This window comes from Lutjanus erythropterus, chromosome 12 (genome assembly GCF_056507025.1).
Source record: "Lutjanus erythropterus isolate fLutEry1 chromosome 12, fLutEry1.hap2, whole genome shotgun sequence".
Taxonomy (NCBI): domain Eukaryota; kingdom Metazoa; phylum Chordata; class Actinopteri; order Lutjaniformes; family Lutjanidae; genus Lutjanus; species Lutjanus erythropterus.
Genome location: NC_139328.1, coordinates 38,358,598 through 38,375,915, shown reverse-complemented (window position 1 = coordinate 38,375,915; position 17,318 = coordinate 38,358,598). Strand labels below are relative to the sequence as shown.

The following is a 17,318-nucleotide window of genomic DNA, read 5'->3' as shown; positions in this document are numbered from 1 at the left end:
AAGTTTGTGTGTTCCTGTGCTTTATGTTCTGTTGAGATGCAGGTGAATTTAGTTTTTGTGCTGGGGCCAGCTGTTATGTTATCTTTTAGGTGTCTGCATCTCATAATCCACCTGTGTTTCTGATATCCTGACACTCAACAGTCCAATGACATTAGTCCTATGGACAGTCCCAGCCCAGGTTTTCCCAGGGTCAGCACCATGGACAGCAATCAGGACACATGATAATATAGATGATTTATCATCACTGCAGATGTGAAAAAATACTTTCAATTAACTGGTAAAGTGAAGTCTCAGTTTTTGCTTTGTACAAAGGTAGATTTTCTGTTACGTAAAGTCAGTCTATATTTACAGAGAGCTTATTTAATTCTTACTCTGTATCATTTTTGTATAGAATTTAAATGCAGATATATGGACTAATTACTGTGTGTATAATCTTAATAAAATGGCCACTGCAAACTCTTTTTTGTTAATTAGTCATGACCATTAAAAAGCCCTGATAAACATGTACAGTGTTGTGTAGCTCTGACAAACTTGATGCATTTTTTATGACTTCCACTTTGTGTGCTGTGTGCGACTTTGAGAACTAAATTAAAAGTACAGCATTTTGTGTTTGTTGTCTGGTGTGAAAATGAAAACAAAGCAATCATAAAACCCTGTAAATGATCTATCTGTGCTGAACAGGACAGCAGGAGGTGCAGACTGTAGGCTGATCTATTGATAGTGCTGAGCCTTCATCTCAGCTACACACAATTATTTTGGCCCACTAAAGTTTTCATCAAGTAAAGATATTATTCCAATATAGCAGCATGTTCTTTATTAAGTATTACTTGGCCTGCATCTTTCTGATCCATTCAGATATAGTTAAATATATATAGTATATATAGTTAAATACTTCCTGCTGTACTAAACTGAGACTTTTTAGAAAATCAGGACCCTATAATCAGTCTCAGTCTGTGCTTTAACAAATAAAGTGAACTTTGATAATTGGGACATCTGCACATCAGTCAGGACGAGGAAAAAAAGAAGTAAAAAAAAGAGGAAAAAAGGGAGGAAGAGAGGATAAACAAGCGTTGACCCGAATGCTGTGATGCTATAGTCTCTAATTAGTAGTCATGCCAGAGTGTATTTTTACAACTCTAATTTTATTATTTTGTTGAAGCAGACATGTGATCAGGATGAGAATAAAGGCAGCAAATTAAGAGTGGGGACAGTAAAACACAGCAGACTGCATGAAACAATTAAAAATAGTGTCTGGAAAAAGAAGTTTGCTTATGTTATCAAATCAGAAGGTACTGAAAGTGGAAATAGCGTCATGGTGACTGGCTTTATTTGAGCAGCTTTGCAGTTGCCATGGAGGTCATGGTAGTCATAGTTGTCATGGTGATGGTAGGCACAGTGATATCTTTGAAGATGGGCTGTGTCACACCAGAGTAAGATACTTTGTTCTCGCTGAGAGTCCCGATGATCATCTGGCGCATTTCCCTGCTGGCATCACCACGCACTGCCAGCAACGCCTGGATGTGCTCCTCCCTACAGAGAGCAGAAAGGACAAAAAAACAAAACAAAACTCAGCACTGTTCAGGCAATGTGGCATCAAGGGTAAATATTTATGTGGAGACTTATCCAAGATACTTAAAAGTCTGCATGTGATTAATAGCTGCATTCAGTTTATGGCCCTTTGTACTGTGCATGTTTTTTTCTGTTGAAAAGTGTCAAAAAAACTAATTATGACATGATGTATTTCTAAATGTAAAAAATGTATGTGCACTGTTGGTTTGATGTTCTGAAATCACCCTGAGAAAGTATTGAAATGATGAAGGTCATGAATTTAAACAACTAAATGAAAACAAAAACATCAGCCTGTCAAAAGTGCATGATTGTGCCTCAAGTCAGACAGTGTGCTTACTTTGCAGTGAGGAGGAGAAACTATTTCAGGGTGTATATTTCAGCTGCAATTCATTATGAGGTGTAAACACTACAGTGCAATAGATGTTGACACGATACTTTAATGCATGATACAATCTGATTTATTCATTTTAGTGGAAATATGCGCTCTACGTCAAGGCACATTTGTTATTAGTTACTGATTGAAGGAAAAATTGCTGTCAAAGTGTGTGTATGACTGTGTGTACCTGATGTCAGGGTATTTGGACACCAGAGTGGTGACCTCCAGGAACAGCAGAGTGGGGTCAGTCAGCTTGAACACTTCAGCGATGGCAGCGATGGCACCACAGAGCCGGTCTGTGTCTTCACCCTACACACAACAATCAGTTACACTGGTGAAGTGGTGGCTACACTGGATCTGTTCACAGTACCGTGCACTACTGGCTGACACATTTTGTTAAACTCAACACAGTAACTAATTGTTGTACTGTACTATTAGTGCTGAAAGTGAAGCACCATAATTTCCTCAGATAAAAGCCAGGTCTCGAATAATGACTGGGGAACAAAAAACTAGGGTGTATATACTCCTGGTTGCTGTCATATCGTGTGCACACCACCTATGGTAAGCACAATGTATACTAACATCACTTTAATTTAATAAATTCTACAATATAATCACCAATTTCCAACACTATGTTGTTCTGGATTACTCATCGTAAGTGTAATTGTCAGTAGATACATTTCAAGTGATGTACTGAAGCCATGCAAGTCACTTCATTTTCCTGATGTTCTCGTAAATGTTTCACTATGTTGCAAATGTCTAATTTTCAATATAACATTCATTTGCAATGTTTCAGTACTAGATCTTCATCCTGCAAACAATCAAAAAAAAAAAAAAACAGGTTTGTCTGATGAAGGTCTGGTATCAAAACATCACAAATAAATGTTACATTACAAGTTAGACAGGTTTGCAGGAGTCCTTTTGTAACTTCTTGGCCTACAGGAGCAGATCAAAACAAGGCTTTGTACTAAAATATTACCAATTATACTTATCAAACATGGGGAGTTAAGGGAAATAAATGCCTTCTTCTAACACAAGTCTGCTTCAAATAAAAGCCTGTTGCCTTCTGCAGTTGAGGTAAATAAAGGCCCTGGCCACTATTTGAGGGAATGCATAGTTGCAGTATAGGGAAGGCATTGTGTGTGAACTCACAGCAGCCAGTTTTCTGAAGAGGAACTTGAACTGATCAGCCTCTTTGATCATCCTCTCTGCTCCCTCCCTCCTCTCATCAGCATTTTTAAAGGTGATCCTCTTCTGCATCACGGCTTTGATGTACTCCACCACCACCCGGCGCAGGGCCTCGCTTGTCATCTCCTGCACACACCACAGCCAACACATCAGAGGTCTCTGTATTATACTGTGCTGCTTGAAAGTCTGTGAACCCTCCAGACATGGTCATTGTCTTTGTTAAAAAAAATAAAATAACCTATTTACATGTACATCCAAACCAAGCAGACTTTGAAAACAATGACACAAACAAAAAAAAAGGATATATTTTCAACAAAAGTGGTTTATCTCACAAAACTGAACATTTGACATGTGCAAAAGTATGTGAACCCTTTTAGTTAGTAGCTTGTGGCACCTCCTTTTGCAGCCATTACTTTAACCGATCGTCTTCTGTAACCTAACTAACCAGTCTCTAACACCTGCTTTTGTGGATTTTTGCCCACTCCTCCTTGCATAACTGAGCCAGCTGAGAGAGGTTGGAGGGACATCTGGCATGTACCGCCTGCTTCAGGTCTAGCCACAACATTTCTATTGGATTGAGGGCGGGACTTTGACTCAGTCAATCCAGGGTATGAATCCTCTTTCTCTTAAGCCATTCCCTGGTAGTTGCTGGAATGCTTTGGGTCGTTGCTTTGTTGCATAACCCATTTTCAGCCCAGCTTCAACTCCCTGACTAATGGCAGGAGATTCTGATCAAGAATCTGTTGATGGGCCTGAGAATTCATGGTTTCCTGGATAATATGGAGTTGGTCAGGTCTGGAGACAGAAAAGCAGCTCCACCACCATGCTTCACCGTTAGGAGGAGGTTCTTTTCTTGGTATGCAGTGTTGGCTTTTCTCCAAACATGGCAGTTTTGATTGTGACCAAATAATTCTCTTTTGGACTCATCTGTCCAGAGAATGCACTTCCAGAAGGTCTCTGGTTTGTCCAAGTGCTCTCCTGAAAATTGGAATGGGCAGATTTGTTCTCTTTTGATAGCAGAGGCTTCCTTCCTTCCTCCATCCTTCCTAGATGGATGGAGCTGAAATCTTTCAGATATGGTCTTATAGCCTTCTCTAGACTGATGGGCTGTCACTACCTTCTTCCTGATGTCCTCAGATCTCTCCTTTACTCTCAGCATATTGAATCAGTGTGGGTACGCACTGGCACTGCATGGGTTTGGTTGGTTTCCCAGCTCTTTCAGTCAGTGCTGCCCACCCTGTGGATGTCTCATCTGATTGGTCTGCTTAATTGATTAACTGAGCACCCAAATATGTTTCACCTGAATCTATTACCTACCTTGACTTTACCAATGCAGCTAGGGGTTCACTTACTTTTGCCATTACACTAATTCTCTGTTTCATGTAGTTTTTTGGCTATTCACATAATTCCACACATTCAATTGATAAACATAAACCTGACATCTCATATATAAAAAACTGGTGATGATAAAAGAAGAAAATCATGGTAAAACAACAGAAAACTCTAAACTGCTCACATACTTTCAAGCATCACTGTAAATATAAAATGACACTCATAGTTCTCTCACAGCTATGGAACTGTAGGAATATGACACTTGATCCACATGTTGGATTCATAAAAGTCAGTTGGCTCCACTCGTGACAAACAACAACCAATAGGACTCGTAGGGAAGAGACACCCCTGCTCAGAGCGCTGTGTTCTGCTCCAATCCTACCTGATTGAAGGGTTTCTTGATCTTGTTGAAGTCATTGAAGTAGTCCTCCACTGTCACACAGATGGTGTCTACAGCGTGAGAGCCTGTCAGCCACTTCCTGGTCAGCAGCTCGTTCAGGTGATGCTGGTCAATGCAACGTCAAAATCAGTGTCAAGCTGTTTTTGTCCTTCTTACTGTTAATTAAAATGAAAAGCACTGCACTGATCCATCTTTAGTCCGTATATAAGACAGTTAGCCAGTTCTTACACAGTAGGTTGACATACTGTTGTTGCAATCACAGGGGCAACATTAATATTAAAAGCACTGAGAAGTTTTTGTAGCTAAGAAATTCTGTTTTTAGTTTGTAGTAAATGTTTGCAAAAAGTTTAAAATCTTTTTGTCATTTTATCTGTGGTGTAAAGACCAACAACACTTTCTCCAACACATTCAGCAGTTGTCAGTCTATTGTCAAATTATTTATCTATAAATCATTTTTTTCATGGCAAGAGCCAGTGAATTAACCAGAACAACTGAAAAACTCTTTTGTAAAGGGATGTTAATAATTGTATTGAGTGGACGGCAGAGTTCACAGTAGAGGAAATCTCAAAACCATCACATCACATAAATCTGTTTAGCTAGATAACTAAGTGCTAATAACTTTTTCAATGTGGCTAAATTCTTTTGATAAGCAGTGAATTTCATTCACACTGTGTAAGATGAATTTGATTGGATTATTGAAGCCCCTGAATGATGAATACAACAAGAAAAAAAAAATATTTGTAGAAAATCTTTTGTCAGATTTCACATTAACTGATAGACATGTGCATATATATTACATTATATTATTTCAGACAAAATACAAATTGCAATAAAAATAATATAGTAGTGGTGGTATAAAAAAGCCTGTCTTACTTCGAGGTCCAGGAAGACTTCGTCCAATAGGAACTGACATCCCTCCTTGGCCACCTCGTTGAGTGTTCTCTCTATGGCAGCATCACTGTCAGTGGGCTCTGACGACTGAGAGTACTTCCTCTTCAGACTGTTGATGGACTCTCTGAGGAACACAGGGGACAACTGTCACACATACAAATATGGAACCAAACAGTGTCTATGTGGAGTTTGTCTTCATGTCTTAAAATCTCATTTCACTTTTCTTTTTTATACATATTGTTATGACTATTGTTGGAGGTATAAAAATTTCTTCCCCAGTGCTGCTTCACTGTAATTGTTGTACATATGATAAGAAGAGAACTTGATATAAGTAAAAACAAAATATGCATTGGCCCTTACAGTGTGAGGCTGAAGTTATCATTTATTCAAACTGTGAATATTAGTTCATGTGTGTAAAATGAAATCTTACTTGAATGTCTGGCAGTTGTTAATGATGGCGATCATGTACTGTACATAACACTGAGGAAGCTGTCTGTCTCTCAGGTGCTCCTCTTTGTAGAGCATCGCCTCCTCTCTGTACCTGCACACAACAACACACACATCTGTTAGGTTTACACAGTCACTGGTAGAATTAATGCTGTTGTTTGTTCTCTTGATCCCTGTTTGCAGACAGCCAATATTTTAAGGATAACTCTTCTAATTCTGAACTCATTCAACTCATTACACAGGTTTTAATAAAACATTATTTAAGATACTTTTTTTTTTTATTATTGCCTTAAATTCAAAAAGATTCTGACATATTTATTTTTTGAGCTTGTGTTTTATATGGTGAAAAGAATCATAAATCTAATCACATTACATCAGAAAGTATGAAAAAAGTTACCTGATAAGGAAAGTGTTCATCTGTTTCAGGCAGAGCTTCAGAACTTGCTCTCTGAAATCCCCATCAATCTGTGCAGCAACTTGCAAGTTCTGCTCAAACATCTGATGAAGAGTGAAGATGCATTAAGATCATTAAGAAGAAGAATGACTGAGATGAATACTGTGGTCTCTTTACATTACAAATAAACATACAAACAGTGGCTGCAGGAAGTATTCACAACCCTTCACTTTTTTCAGTATGTAAAGTCACACTGGATAAATGTGTTCGACAGTATTCAAATTGAAACACACAAATACTGTACCTTATTTACATGACAGACCACATGTGACATTCAAACTAAAACTACTTCGATGCATCCAGTTCCTTTTCTGTGACATGTCTCCAGAACTTGACTGGAGTTCTTAGTAGTCTTAAATTCCTAAACCTGCTTTAAAGAGATGTTTCACCCCAAAATCAAAAGTAGATATTTTGCCCCTGGCCAGTAGTACAGTTTAGTCATCTAGATAGTTTTGGTGTTCGTTGCAAAGTTTTGGAGATATTGGATGTAAAGATGTCTGTCTTCTCTCCAATATAATGTGACTGAATGACATTCAGCTTGTGGTGCTCAAAACAAAAAAAAAAGAAAACCCAGTGTCTCTTTATAAAAATCATGACCTGGTTACTCAAGACAATCCAAGTATTTACCTTCCTTTATAGGGCTGACACCTTCTGGTCGATTTGCTCATCTGACCAAATTCTCATTGGTCAACTTGGAAGCTACAAGTTTTGCATGATTTATTTATGTTGCAGGTTATTCTGTTGAACAAGCTGGGTCGCTAATGTGGCCACTCCCACAGGCTGGGGCGATGTTGGACTAATGTTGTAATATTCAGGGAGACTGTGAAATATTAAGCTTCGGGTGAAGAAACTAAATAACATGAAGTAGGTCTGATGTAAAAGTTTTTTCATGTTGCTTTTTGTGGAAGATACTGCAGCAAAAGCTGCATTTGCTCTGTTGTTAAATGGAAGCCGGTTATGCACTGTGATCCTCCCACCCTGTGTGTGTGTGTTGCTGCTGTATGTAAATGTATTTGATAGACATGTTAAAAAGAAATGGTCAAATTGCAGGAATTTATTGGGATGATGTGTAACTATGACTAGAACATATTTAAGCTACCGTGGCTGACTTAGTTAATCTAGAAGTAACATGTAGGTTTTTCTCCCTCATTGGTTGAAGAGTAGGTACAATTTCAGTCCTCTTTTTTTAAGCTCTGGTTTGTTCTTCATCCACTCCTGAGGAAACTATTAGCTGGCCAAACAACACACACAGTAATCTGGGAGACTAAGGAAAAGTATGTCTGGTTTGATAAGACCTCTGGCCTGATAACCAAGTACCAAATCTGTGAAAATTTGAACAAATTAACATGAATCAGACAAATTACTATCAAAGATGAATCAGCTTATTAGAAAAAAAACTCAAAACATTTAATTTACACAACACTAACCCACTAAATCACTGTGTGGCACCTATCAATAACGGTGAACTAGTTAGCTAGTTAGTAAGATACTCTGACAGACCCTCCGCCTCAGAAACCACCAGCTAAAGTGCAGAGGGTGAGGTTAACACAGCTATAATATTAGCCATGTTATAACTGCTGCTGATTAGCAGTTACAGATTAGCACAAACAAGAAAAGACCCTAAAATATTCAATGCAACATAAGTAGTAGTAGGTTCCTGCTCCATCTCTCTATCTAAAGGGTCCATGGCCTGAAACACTGAAAAAACCTGCAGTTCAGTTCAAGACATGGATGATAACATTCCTATGCTGAAACATTTACAGTGGCTGTGTGTGATGGGGTTGTTTGTCAGCAGAGGTACAGGAGAAGCAGTTACTAAGTAACCACGAAAGGTGTTCGTTCATGATATCTTCAGTCACTCTTTACAGAGATGCATTGCAGAGTAAAACACAGCATAGTAAAAGTAAAATGTGTAAAATATGCAAAATGTAAAAATGTGTTTTGCTCTATGATGTAGTCATGTAATACATGTAGTCTGTAGATCACATGCATGCCAAACCTCGGGGGGTGATCTGTATGGAACACAGGACGACTGCGATCCACTGCATCCCTACTTCTCAGGTAGTAGGAATACTTCATCAAAAGTCTAAAGTGGCTGTGTGTGTACATGCGTTACCTGAAAGACGATGGCAGGCAGTGTGGTCTGGTAGTATCCGTCCTGGTCAGCCTCAGGCTCTGTCTCTTTCTGCCAGTCCTTCTTGTCTGTTTCCAGGGCCTTCCGCAGCCAGCCTGTTATATTAGACTGAAGACATGGACAGTCAGACACAGAGTCTGCTCTGTTTTCAGTGCAGTTCTCACAGTTTGATTATGTGGGGGTTCCAGCAGTTGGTCCAAATTAAAAATGAAGGCAGACATAATGTATATGAAGACTACAGGCTACAGGTGAGTGTGTGGTGCTTACTGTAAATGTCTTGACATATTTGCTGAGCAGGTCGTCCACCACATCCGGAGGCAGCAGAGGCTCCAGCTGGTTGATGTCACACTCTGAAAGTAGCTCTGGATGACCCATCATCTCCACACTGAAACACACAGTGGGAGCACATTATGAGTTAAGAACTTTTCCATAAAGATAGGAATATTTTGATGTTTTTATTTGTGCTAGACAATTAAACTTAAGCATCTTAAAGGGACAGATGTGTGTGTGTACACACACACACACACACACACACACACACACACACACATGTAAGTAGGAAGTTGCGGTGCTATGATCACAACAATTCATGCATATGCAACCATTTCCTGTGAATTCTGAGCGACACTGCAATTTCGTCTTAACTCTTTCCAGGGGCAACTTTTCTGCAAATCTGACCAATCATCACAGAGTTCCACCTATTACAGCAGTCCCCACTCATAACACTCAGGGGACAGTGCAGTTTGTTCTCCGTGGAACAAGTTGCCTTTGATGTTTAATAAATTATACACAAAAGGCCACTCTCTTTTGCAATTTTCTCTCTGTCCACCAATTTCATTGCAAAAAATGCCTCAAAGCTTTGCAACATCCATCACAACTTATGGAAAAGCTGCTGATTTAGGCTGCAACAATCCCACAAACAAGCCTACAAAACCCTAGAGGGACTGATATTTTTCTAAATATTTTGTGATTGACTGTTTACAACAGGTGAGGTATGTCAAATGGCTTCACCAGATTATGGGTTTTCAAGATGGCGACTCTCTGAAGACTGAGGAAGAGCCTGTGTGCTCCAACATCACTTGCGTAATAACATCCTTTAAACAGGTGCTTCTTGGTGTCCAAATCTGTCTGTTTTAACTGCCAGACAGTATTTTGATCTGGCACCCATTCAAGTGGACTTTAGGATGTGCATGTCTTTGTCACTGTTTGTGTTTTGTGTGTGTGTACCTCTTATATGTGTTGAGGACCCAGGTCAGCAGGGATACAATCTCATTTGCCTCCAAGTCCTCAGAGGCCAGTTCTTTGACACGAGTGGACACAGCATTGTGGTAGAGACTGAAAAACCTGAAAAACACAAACATATACATAAGCAAACACTCACCTGAATGTGTTAAATGATAGTGGAATGAATGAATGAATGACCAACTGAGTACTTTGACTTGTTGCAGGTTCACATCAGTTGGTAGAGTACCACTCTAAAGTGCAGTTCACATTGTACTGGTGACACGGTGTATGAAAATGTAGTGTCCATTTTCATTCTCAGTTTATTCTAACATTCATCTGTACAATTGTACATCAGAAGTGCTCGGATTAGGAAGGACAGTTGGCCAGACAAAAAAGTGTTTCTATTCTGAATGTGATGCCTTCTATGTGATGAGCTGTTTTGTGCTGACAGAAACACAGATTACCTGTTGAAGGTGTTGTAATGTGGGGGGAAGCACTGCACCATGAGGTTCTTGACAACAATGAGGTCATCCAGAACATATTTCCTGGTTATTTCTAGAAGACGAACCAGCCACATTTTATCAGCCTCTCTCGTCACTGACTGGGTGCCTTCAATGCGGGTGCTGACTGTGGCTTCCAGCACCTGCAACAGACACACAGTAAAGACTTCAAGAAAAGCTCGTAACTTTTGCAGAGTCTGTGCTTTTGCCCAGAAAACAGCCTTTATTTAGGCAAAGGCAACTAAAACTCCGACAACATGTCTATCAAATAACAAGGCAAATAACACTTATTTTTATTATTACTTAATCTGTCGATCATTTTCTCCATAAAATGTCAGAAAATTGTTAGAAATGTTGGTCACTGTTTTTAAAAGCCCAAAATGACGTCCTCAAATGTCTTGTTTTGTGCACAACAGAACAATATTGAGTTTAGTGCCATAGAGGACTCAAGAAACCAGACAGTATTCACATTTGAGAGACTAAAATCTGAGAATTTGGATAGTTTTTTCTTGAAAAATGACCCAAAACAATCACTCAATTATAAAAATAGCTGGTGATTAATTTAATAGTTGACAACTAATTGATTAATCAACTAATCAGCCCTATTAGCAAATCATATTATATCTCACCATGAATCCTTTAAAGTTCTATATTTTTCGCAAAATGTAATTACATCACAGCATGAAGTGTTGAAATGTCATCTACAAAGCCACCTGTTTCGAACGTTTCCCAAGCTCAGTGAACATTACTTTGACTGCTGACAAAAACGCAGTGACGTTTTACAAGGAAGAAAGAAGAACAACAGAGGACAAAAATACTAGTCGGATGAAAGTCAACTGAACACAAAGAGTTAGAAGCAAAGAGGAAGAAGAATTTCACCAAGAAAAGGAAAAGACAGATGAAAAGGAAAAAATTTGGAAAATAAAAAGGGAAATCGTGTTGGATAAGAATGAAAAGAAGAAGAAGGGGATGAGCCAGACAAAGATGACAGGTAACAGAAAAGGTGAAAGAAGAGTCAGATGAAGAAAAACAAGGGTCCTCAAACTAGGGGCTATACAGTACAGTAGACAACACAGTGGAAAAATCAAACAGTATGAAGAGATAATCTGTTTTACTCTAATTGTCCATAACCTTGAGTATTTAAAGGGAATTCCTCTGGTCCTTCATCACTCCTCTTACCTCGAACATCTTGTCCTTCCATCGTTTGGGTCGCCCAGGGGGGATGAACCCCGTCTGCTTCTTACGGTCGACCATACGTCGGTCAATCTTCTCCTCCCGCTCAATGATTCGAACAACTGACACCAGCATGGTTGGATCACGACGGACTGTCACCATGGACCTCTGCAGTACCATCCATAACTGTTTGGCCAGCTCGTCTGACAGCCCCTGAACCTGGAAGGGAAAGGAAAGCGATTGAAAACTGCCTGCCTTAAAGCCCAATACATATGGTTACAAAATAACTAACTTTTCAACCAGAGAGGGTAAACAATATACAATTAGGCTAATAACAGAGATGAAAATATATTGTGCTTATAGTGACCAAAATGATCACATCAGTATTGCTGTGGTATTTTTAAAATGTGCTGAAAATGTTCAAAAAGTACCAATATACACACTGAAATCATTTCACCAAATTTTATTTCAAAAGTCTCAACAATTTGATATTGCATACTGTGGTGTGCAATGTGTGTTTTCACTGACACAAAATAAACCTATGTTACTGCTTACTGTGGTTGATGCTGGATACTATTTACTATGACTTTATCAAAACATGGTAATCAAACAGTTCAAATGATGATTAAACTCTGATCTAACTTGATTTGTTGGGAATTTTTAGTTATCATGAAACTGATTATTGTTTCATACCTAGCTCATTGTTTGCCAGACTAAAAGTTTAATATGACAACAGATGGAGAAAAGCAGCAAATCTCCACAAGTGAGAGGCTGAAAATGTTTTTGCATGAAAAATAACTGCAACGATTAATTGATAATTGTTTCAGATTTTATTTCTTTTACAATTTTTGCCCTGTCAGGCAAGTGAGTTGCTAGATTTGCTTGCCCAACATGGAATTTTACTTGCCCCGGGTAATTAGGCAACTCTTATTGTTGAGCCCTGAAATGGCATTTGGCTTGTGGTGCTTAAAGCACCAAAAAAAACCAAAAAAACAGATTCATCCAAAATTCATGACCCGTTATTCAAGATAATCCACAGACCTTGTTGTGAGCAGCTTTATGTAGGTTTATGTAGCTTTATGTAGTCCTGCATGAAAAAGCTCACAACAAGGTCTGTGGATTCACTTGAGTAACCAGGAAAGAGACATTGCTGTTCACTTTTTCAAATTAATTTGTTTTGCCAACTAGTTCCATTATATTTGAGAAAGGCAGAACTGACATCTCTAAAACTAGGGAACTCAAATCAAAACAGTACAGATGGATAAACAGCTCTACAGGTCAGAGGAAAAATATGTATTTTTAATTTTGGGGTGATATGCGCCTTTAACCACAGGTATCAGAGTTTAGATATCTGTATCTGAATCAGTACATGGGGAGAGAACAGTTTGGGACATTCCTATGATATGTTTAACATTCACAACATTCACTTGAACTTACATCTTCAAAGTAGATGGAGATGAGGTTCATGTCACTTGTGTTCTTGCTGTCCATACGGTACTGCTCATACATGAGGTCATCCCGGGAACACTCCAGCTCCATCAGCTTCCTGTGGGCCTGCAGCAGCTCAGCCTGCTCTATCAGCTGCTGCGTCTCTGCCACGATCTCTGGTACTGCACACACAGCAGAGACACACAGAGGACTGAGAGTGAGACAAAACCACAACTCCTCCTTCACATAAGACGAGTCAAGCTTCATGGATAGCTTAGTCTGGAATGTATATATATATATATATGTATGTATGTTATCTAGAGTTGAACTAAGCTTACCAGAGAAGATGTTTTTCAGGTTTTCCACAGCAGAGGCCAGCTGACTGTGTTGAACTACAGCGTCCTTGACATCTTTCAGGTTCTCGATGGTGTTGATGCTCTGCCTCCAGTCGTTACTCACGTCAGCCAGTGAGCTCTGGATGTCTTTGACGTCCAGCAGGGCGCTGTGCAGCTGGGTCAGTCCAGTGCGAACACCATCCAGCTGAGACTGGATGGCTGCCTGAAGGACATCAGGAGACAGATCTGATTGTTAATTACTCCAGATAGATCATTATTAAACACTTTTTTGTCTCCATTAATAATAATGTGATATACAGTGAATGCTTGTGTGTCACATCACCACACAGAACTGTGTGCTTGGTCACTGTTAAATACATTATAGCATTATTACTTACCTGTAATAAAGCACAAATATTAGAGATATCTATCCAAACATTAACAAAATAAAGGAAAATGTAGGCTATGGCACACATTTTAGCTGACAGAATATTTTTTTAGTGTATAGGCTACATATTTTTTACAATTTAAGTATGTAAGAATTAATTTGGTTTGTAAAAAATGTTGAGACAACCCAACATTTCAAGGCATTCTGCAATAGATTTTTGAGTTTTGAGCCCAACATAAAATCATGAGTTTTGAAATAAACTTTATAGTTTCACTCTATAGTCTTCAGTTGAGATAATTTACTTCTCTTGCAATACACTGAAAGTTTGAGTTTTCTCAACTTTTTTTGTTTTTACAGTGTAGATCTACAACAATGATACAATAAAAATGAAAAAATAAAAGAAAGAAATAACTTATTCATTTCCACATAATTTTTGCCGCATCCTATCTTATCTGGTGTCACAGTGTAATATTACACTGTGACATCAAGATCAGGAGTGGACAGAATGAACACAACTAAATTAGTTAAACAACACCTTTTAGTGGTGTCACAATGCTGGAATTTATATATATTTTATTGTAAATATTATATATATATATATATATATATATATATATATATATATATATATATATATACATATATATATATATATATATATATATATATATATATATATATATATATATATATATATACTGTATGTATATGTATGTATGTATGCACATAAAAGAGGTGAGGTCCATCCTCTGACTTATATTTGTCATATGTAGGGGAAAGGGAGGGGTAAATCTTATTTAGCTTCATCTTCGAATAGTGTATACAGTGCATAACTTTGATCTGAATAAGCTCAAGTTTGGCATTTATTGAAGAACCCTTAATTCTACTTGATCCGTTCTCATAGAGCATATACACTAGAACCTTTAACCTGTGACTGACTGAAAAGGGGACAGGAGTGTAGGGATCACATTCTGGCAATGACAAAGAAATTGTCATTGCCAGAACTGGCAATGTCATTGGAAGTGGCAATGACAAAGGCAAGCACATTGATCAAAAGTTGCTTTTGTGATTGATTGATAATTGTTTATCACGCAAAAATACCAACCATTCTCTGGTTCCATCTTCTGAAAATTGCTGTTTTTCCCCTTTTGTCGCCATTTTAAAACTTTTTATCTTTGACATTTTACTAACAAAACAGTTGTTGCCGAATAGACCAGTGACTGAACAGATGTGTAAAATGAAGGTGTGTATATTGAACTATACTGTATTGTATAGTGTGTTAACACATCACCTTCAGTCTTGCTTCCACTGATGCCTTTTTGCGAGCCTCTCTTCTTCTGTACTGCTCCACTTTGTCCAGCTGGTCTGATCGCTGCAGCATCCCCGCCACACGCTGCACTGCCGTGGCAACTGCCTCCCGACTTGTCTCCTCCATAGTGTTGCTCAGTAGTATAAAGTACCACTCGTATCTTAAGACTTCATGCACACTTGAGCTGAAAGAGAAAAATAAACTTTTTTCATCTGTGAACCTCCTGAACACAAATTACATACTGATATGTGATGTCTGAAACATTCAAATTAAACACTTTTACATGGTGACACAGCAGTTTTTATGCATCATAAACTTGACTGAAGAAGACATTGATTGAAGATTTTTTGCTCTTTATGGAATTATAACTGCCAAAACAAGACATTAAAAAAAATCACTACTCACTATTTTGATAATTAATTAATCATTTCATTCATTTCTCAAGTAAAAATGTTTAAGATTCCTGGTTCAAGTTTCTTAAATGTGAACATTTGCTGCTTTTCTTTGTCATTTATGACAGTAAGTGAAAAGTCTCTGGGTTTGGGCTGTTGGACATCTTGTTGGACATTTCATTGATTTACAACAGTGCTGTGAGACAATTAACAGTGAGTGAACCATTCAATTTGGCCTCTCCTCCTCCTCACGCAACAAACAAGATTGCTTGAGTGTGAATTAAGATAGGGAGCCTTATTAGCGAGAACAAACCAGTGAATCAGAAAGAAAAAAGCTTTATTTTCTTTCACAGTGGTTACATTCTAATCCCCAAATAAAGATGCCCACATCTCTGCACACCAGATTTTGTGTGAATGCAGCTGAAGCCATTCTCAGTCTGCTACGCCTGTGTGTGTGTGTGTGTGTGTGTGTGTGTGTGTGTGTGTGTGTGTATATGTGCAAAACTCTTTCTGCAGCTCTGGAACAGGGAGCAGAGGAGAGAGATACAGAATTGCAATGTAACTGAACGTGCTCTTGGCTGGGGGGTACACAACACTGCCAAACACTGGCTGCAACTACTGATTATTTTCATCATTGACTTATCGGTTGATTATTATTTTCTTTAAATTAATAATAGTAAAATACTCTATAGATCAGTGTTCCCCAACCCTGGTCCTCAGGGCCCACTGTCCTGCATGTTTTAGCCTCTGCAGAATCTGATCATCTGAATCAGGTGTGTTGAAGCAGGGAAACATCTAAAACATGCAGGACAGTGGGCCCTGAGGACCAGGGTTGGGGAACACTGATCTATTAGTATTTTACTATTATTAATTTAAAGAAAATCTTGCAGAGTGTCTTTAAAATATAAATAAACAATAGCATTATTTCTCAGGTAGAACACACCCATAAAGCGTGAATATATAGAGGACGTCATCTTGTCACAACACATCCAACACATGACACCGTTTCCTCCTGTTACTATGAGACACCATACAGAATGACCGGGGTGTATAAAGGACAGCTGGGACACAGCCTGTCTTACGTTTTCTCCCAGTTATTCAGCTGTCAAACACTGTTACACGGTTTCACTAGATTAAATGTAGCATCGAGTAACATTACCGCTAGTAGTTTACTACACGGTTACAATATACAGTAATGACAGCTAACTAATGTTTGTATAAGTTTTACTTTGACAGTTGGTGGACACCAGCCGGACAGACTATTCCCTGTGACATGTAGCTGAAATGTCCAATCAAACATTAGCTAACCTGCAAACTGACTGAAATTTGCCTGCTCAGTTCATTTAATAGCGCAAGCTAAGCTAACAAGGGAGGGTAAAGGCTAACACTAACCCTAACCCGCTTCAGAAAGCAGCTCCTCATACACACCAAACACACACTCTTACCTCAGGCACTTAGGGGTTAACCGTGTGGAAGATTAAATTCATATCTAGCATGTAACAGTAATATTTGTAACGGAGTTATGTTGTTGTGGTTCACTTCCTTCTTCGAGCTCCGCCCAGCACCAGCTGCTTCTGATGCCGCTTCTGTGAGGGTTATTGGCGGTTGACAAACAACGAAGTGGCGCATTACCGCCACCAACTGGCATGGAGTGCGGATCACGATGGTACTACAAATAAAACAAAAAAAATAAAATAAAGTAAAACGGTTTGGTATAGATAATTGTTGCTACATGAAACTGCTTTTAACAAAGTGGATTGTGCTGCGCAACAGGGTTG

General features: G+C 38.6%; 1 protein-coding gene across 1 annotated transcript; it reads right to left on the bottom strand.

The window, feature by feature from the left end:
- Positions 1 to 1,121: 1,121 nt before the first annotated feature.
- exoc3 (exocyst complex component 3) lies at positions 1,122 to 17,143 on the bottom strand. Its single transcript, XM_084732634.1, has 16 exons — positions 16,986 to 17,143; positions 15,131 to 15,332; positions 13,455 to 13,674; positions 13,126 to 13,298; positions 11,695 to 11,907; positions 10,480 to 10,658; positions 10,019 to 10,135; positions 9,059 to 9,176; positions 8,774 to 8,899; positions 6,601 to 6,701; positions 6,187 to 6,297; positions 5,739 to 5,880; positions 4,848 to 4,970; positions 3,098 to 3,259; positions 2,133 to 2,254; positions 1,122 to 1,530 (listed from the first exon to the last, which is right to left on the bottom strand). The coding sequence occupies exons 2-16, from the start codon at positions 15,272 to 15,274 to the stop codon at positions 1,326 to 1,328; spliced, it is 2,256 nt and encodes a 751-aa protein (XP_084588760.1). The 5' UTR covers positions 15,275 to 15,332; positions 16,986 to 17,143; the 3' UTR covers positions 1,122 to 1,325.
- Between the last annotated feature and the right edge of the window lie 175 nt (positions 17,144 to 17,318).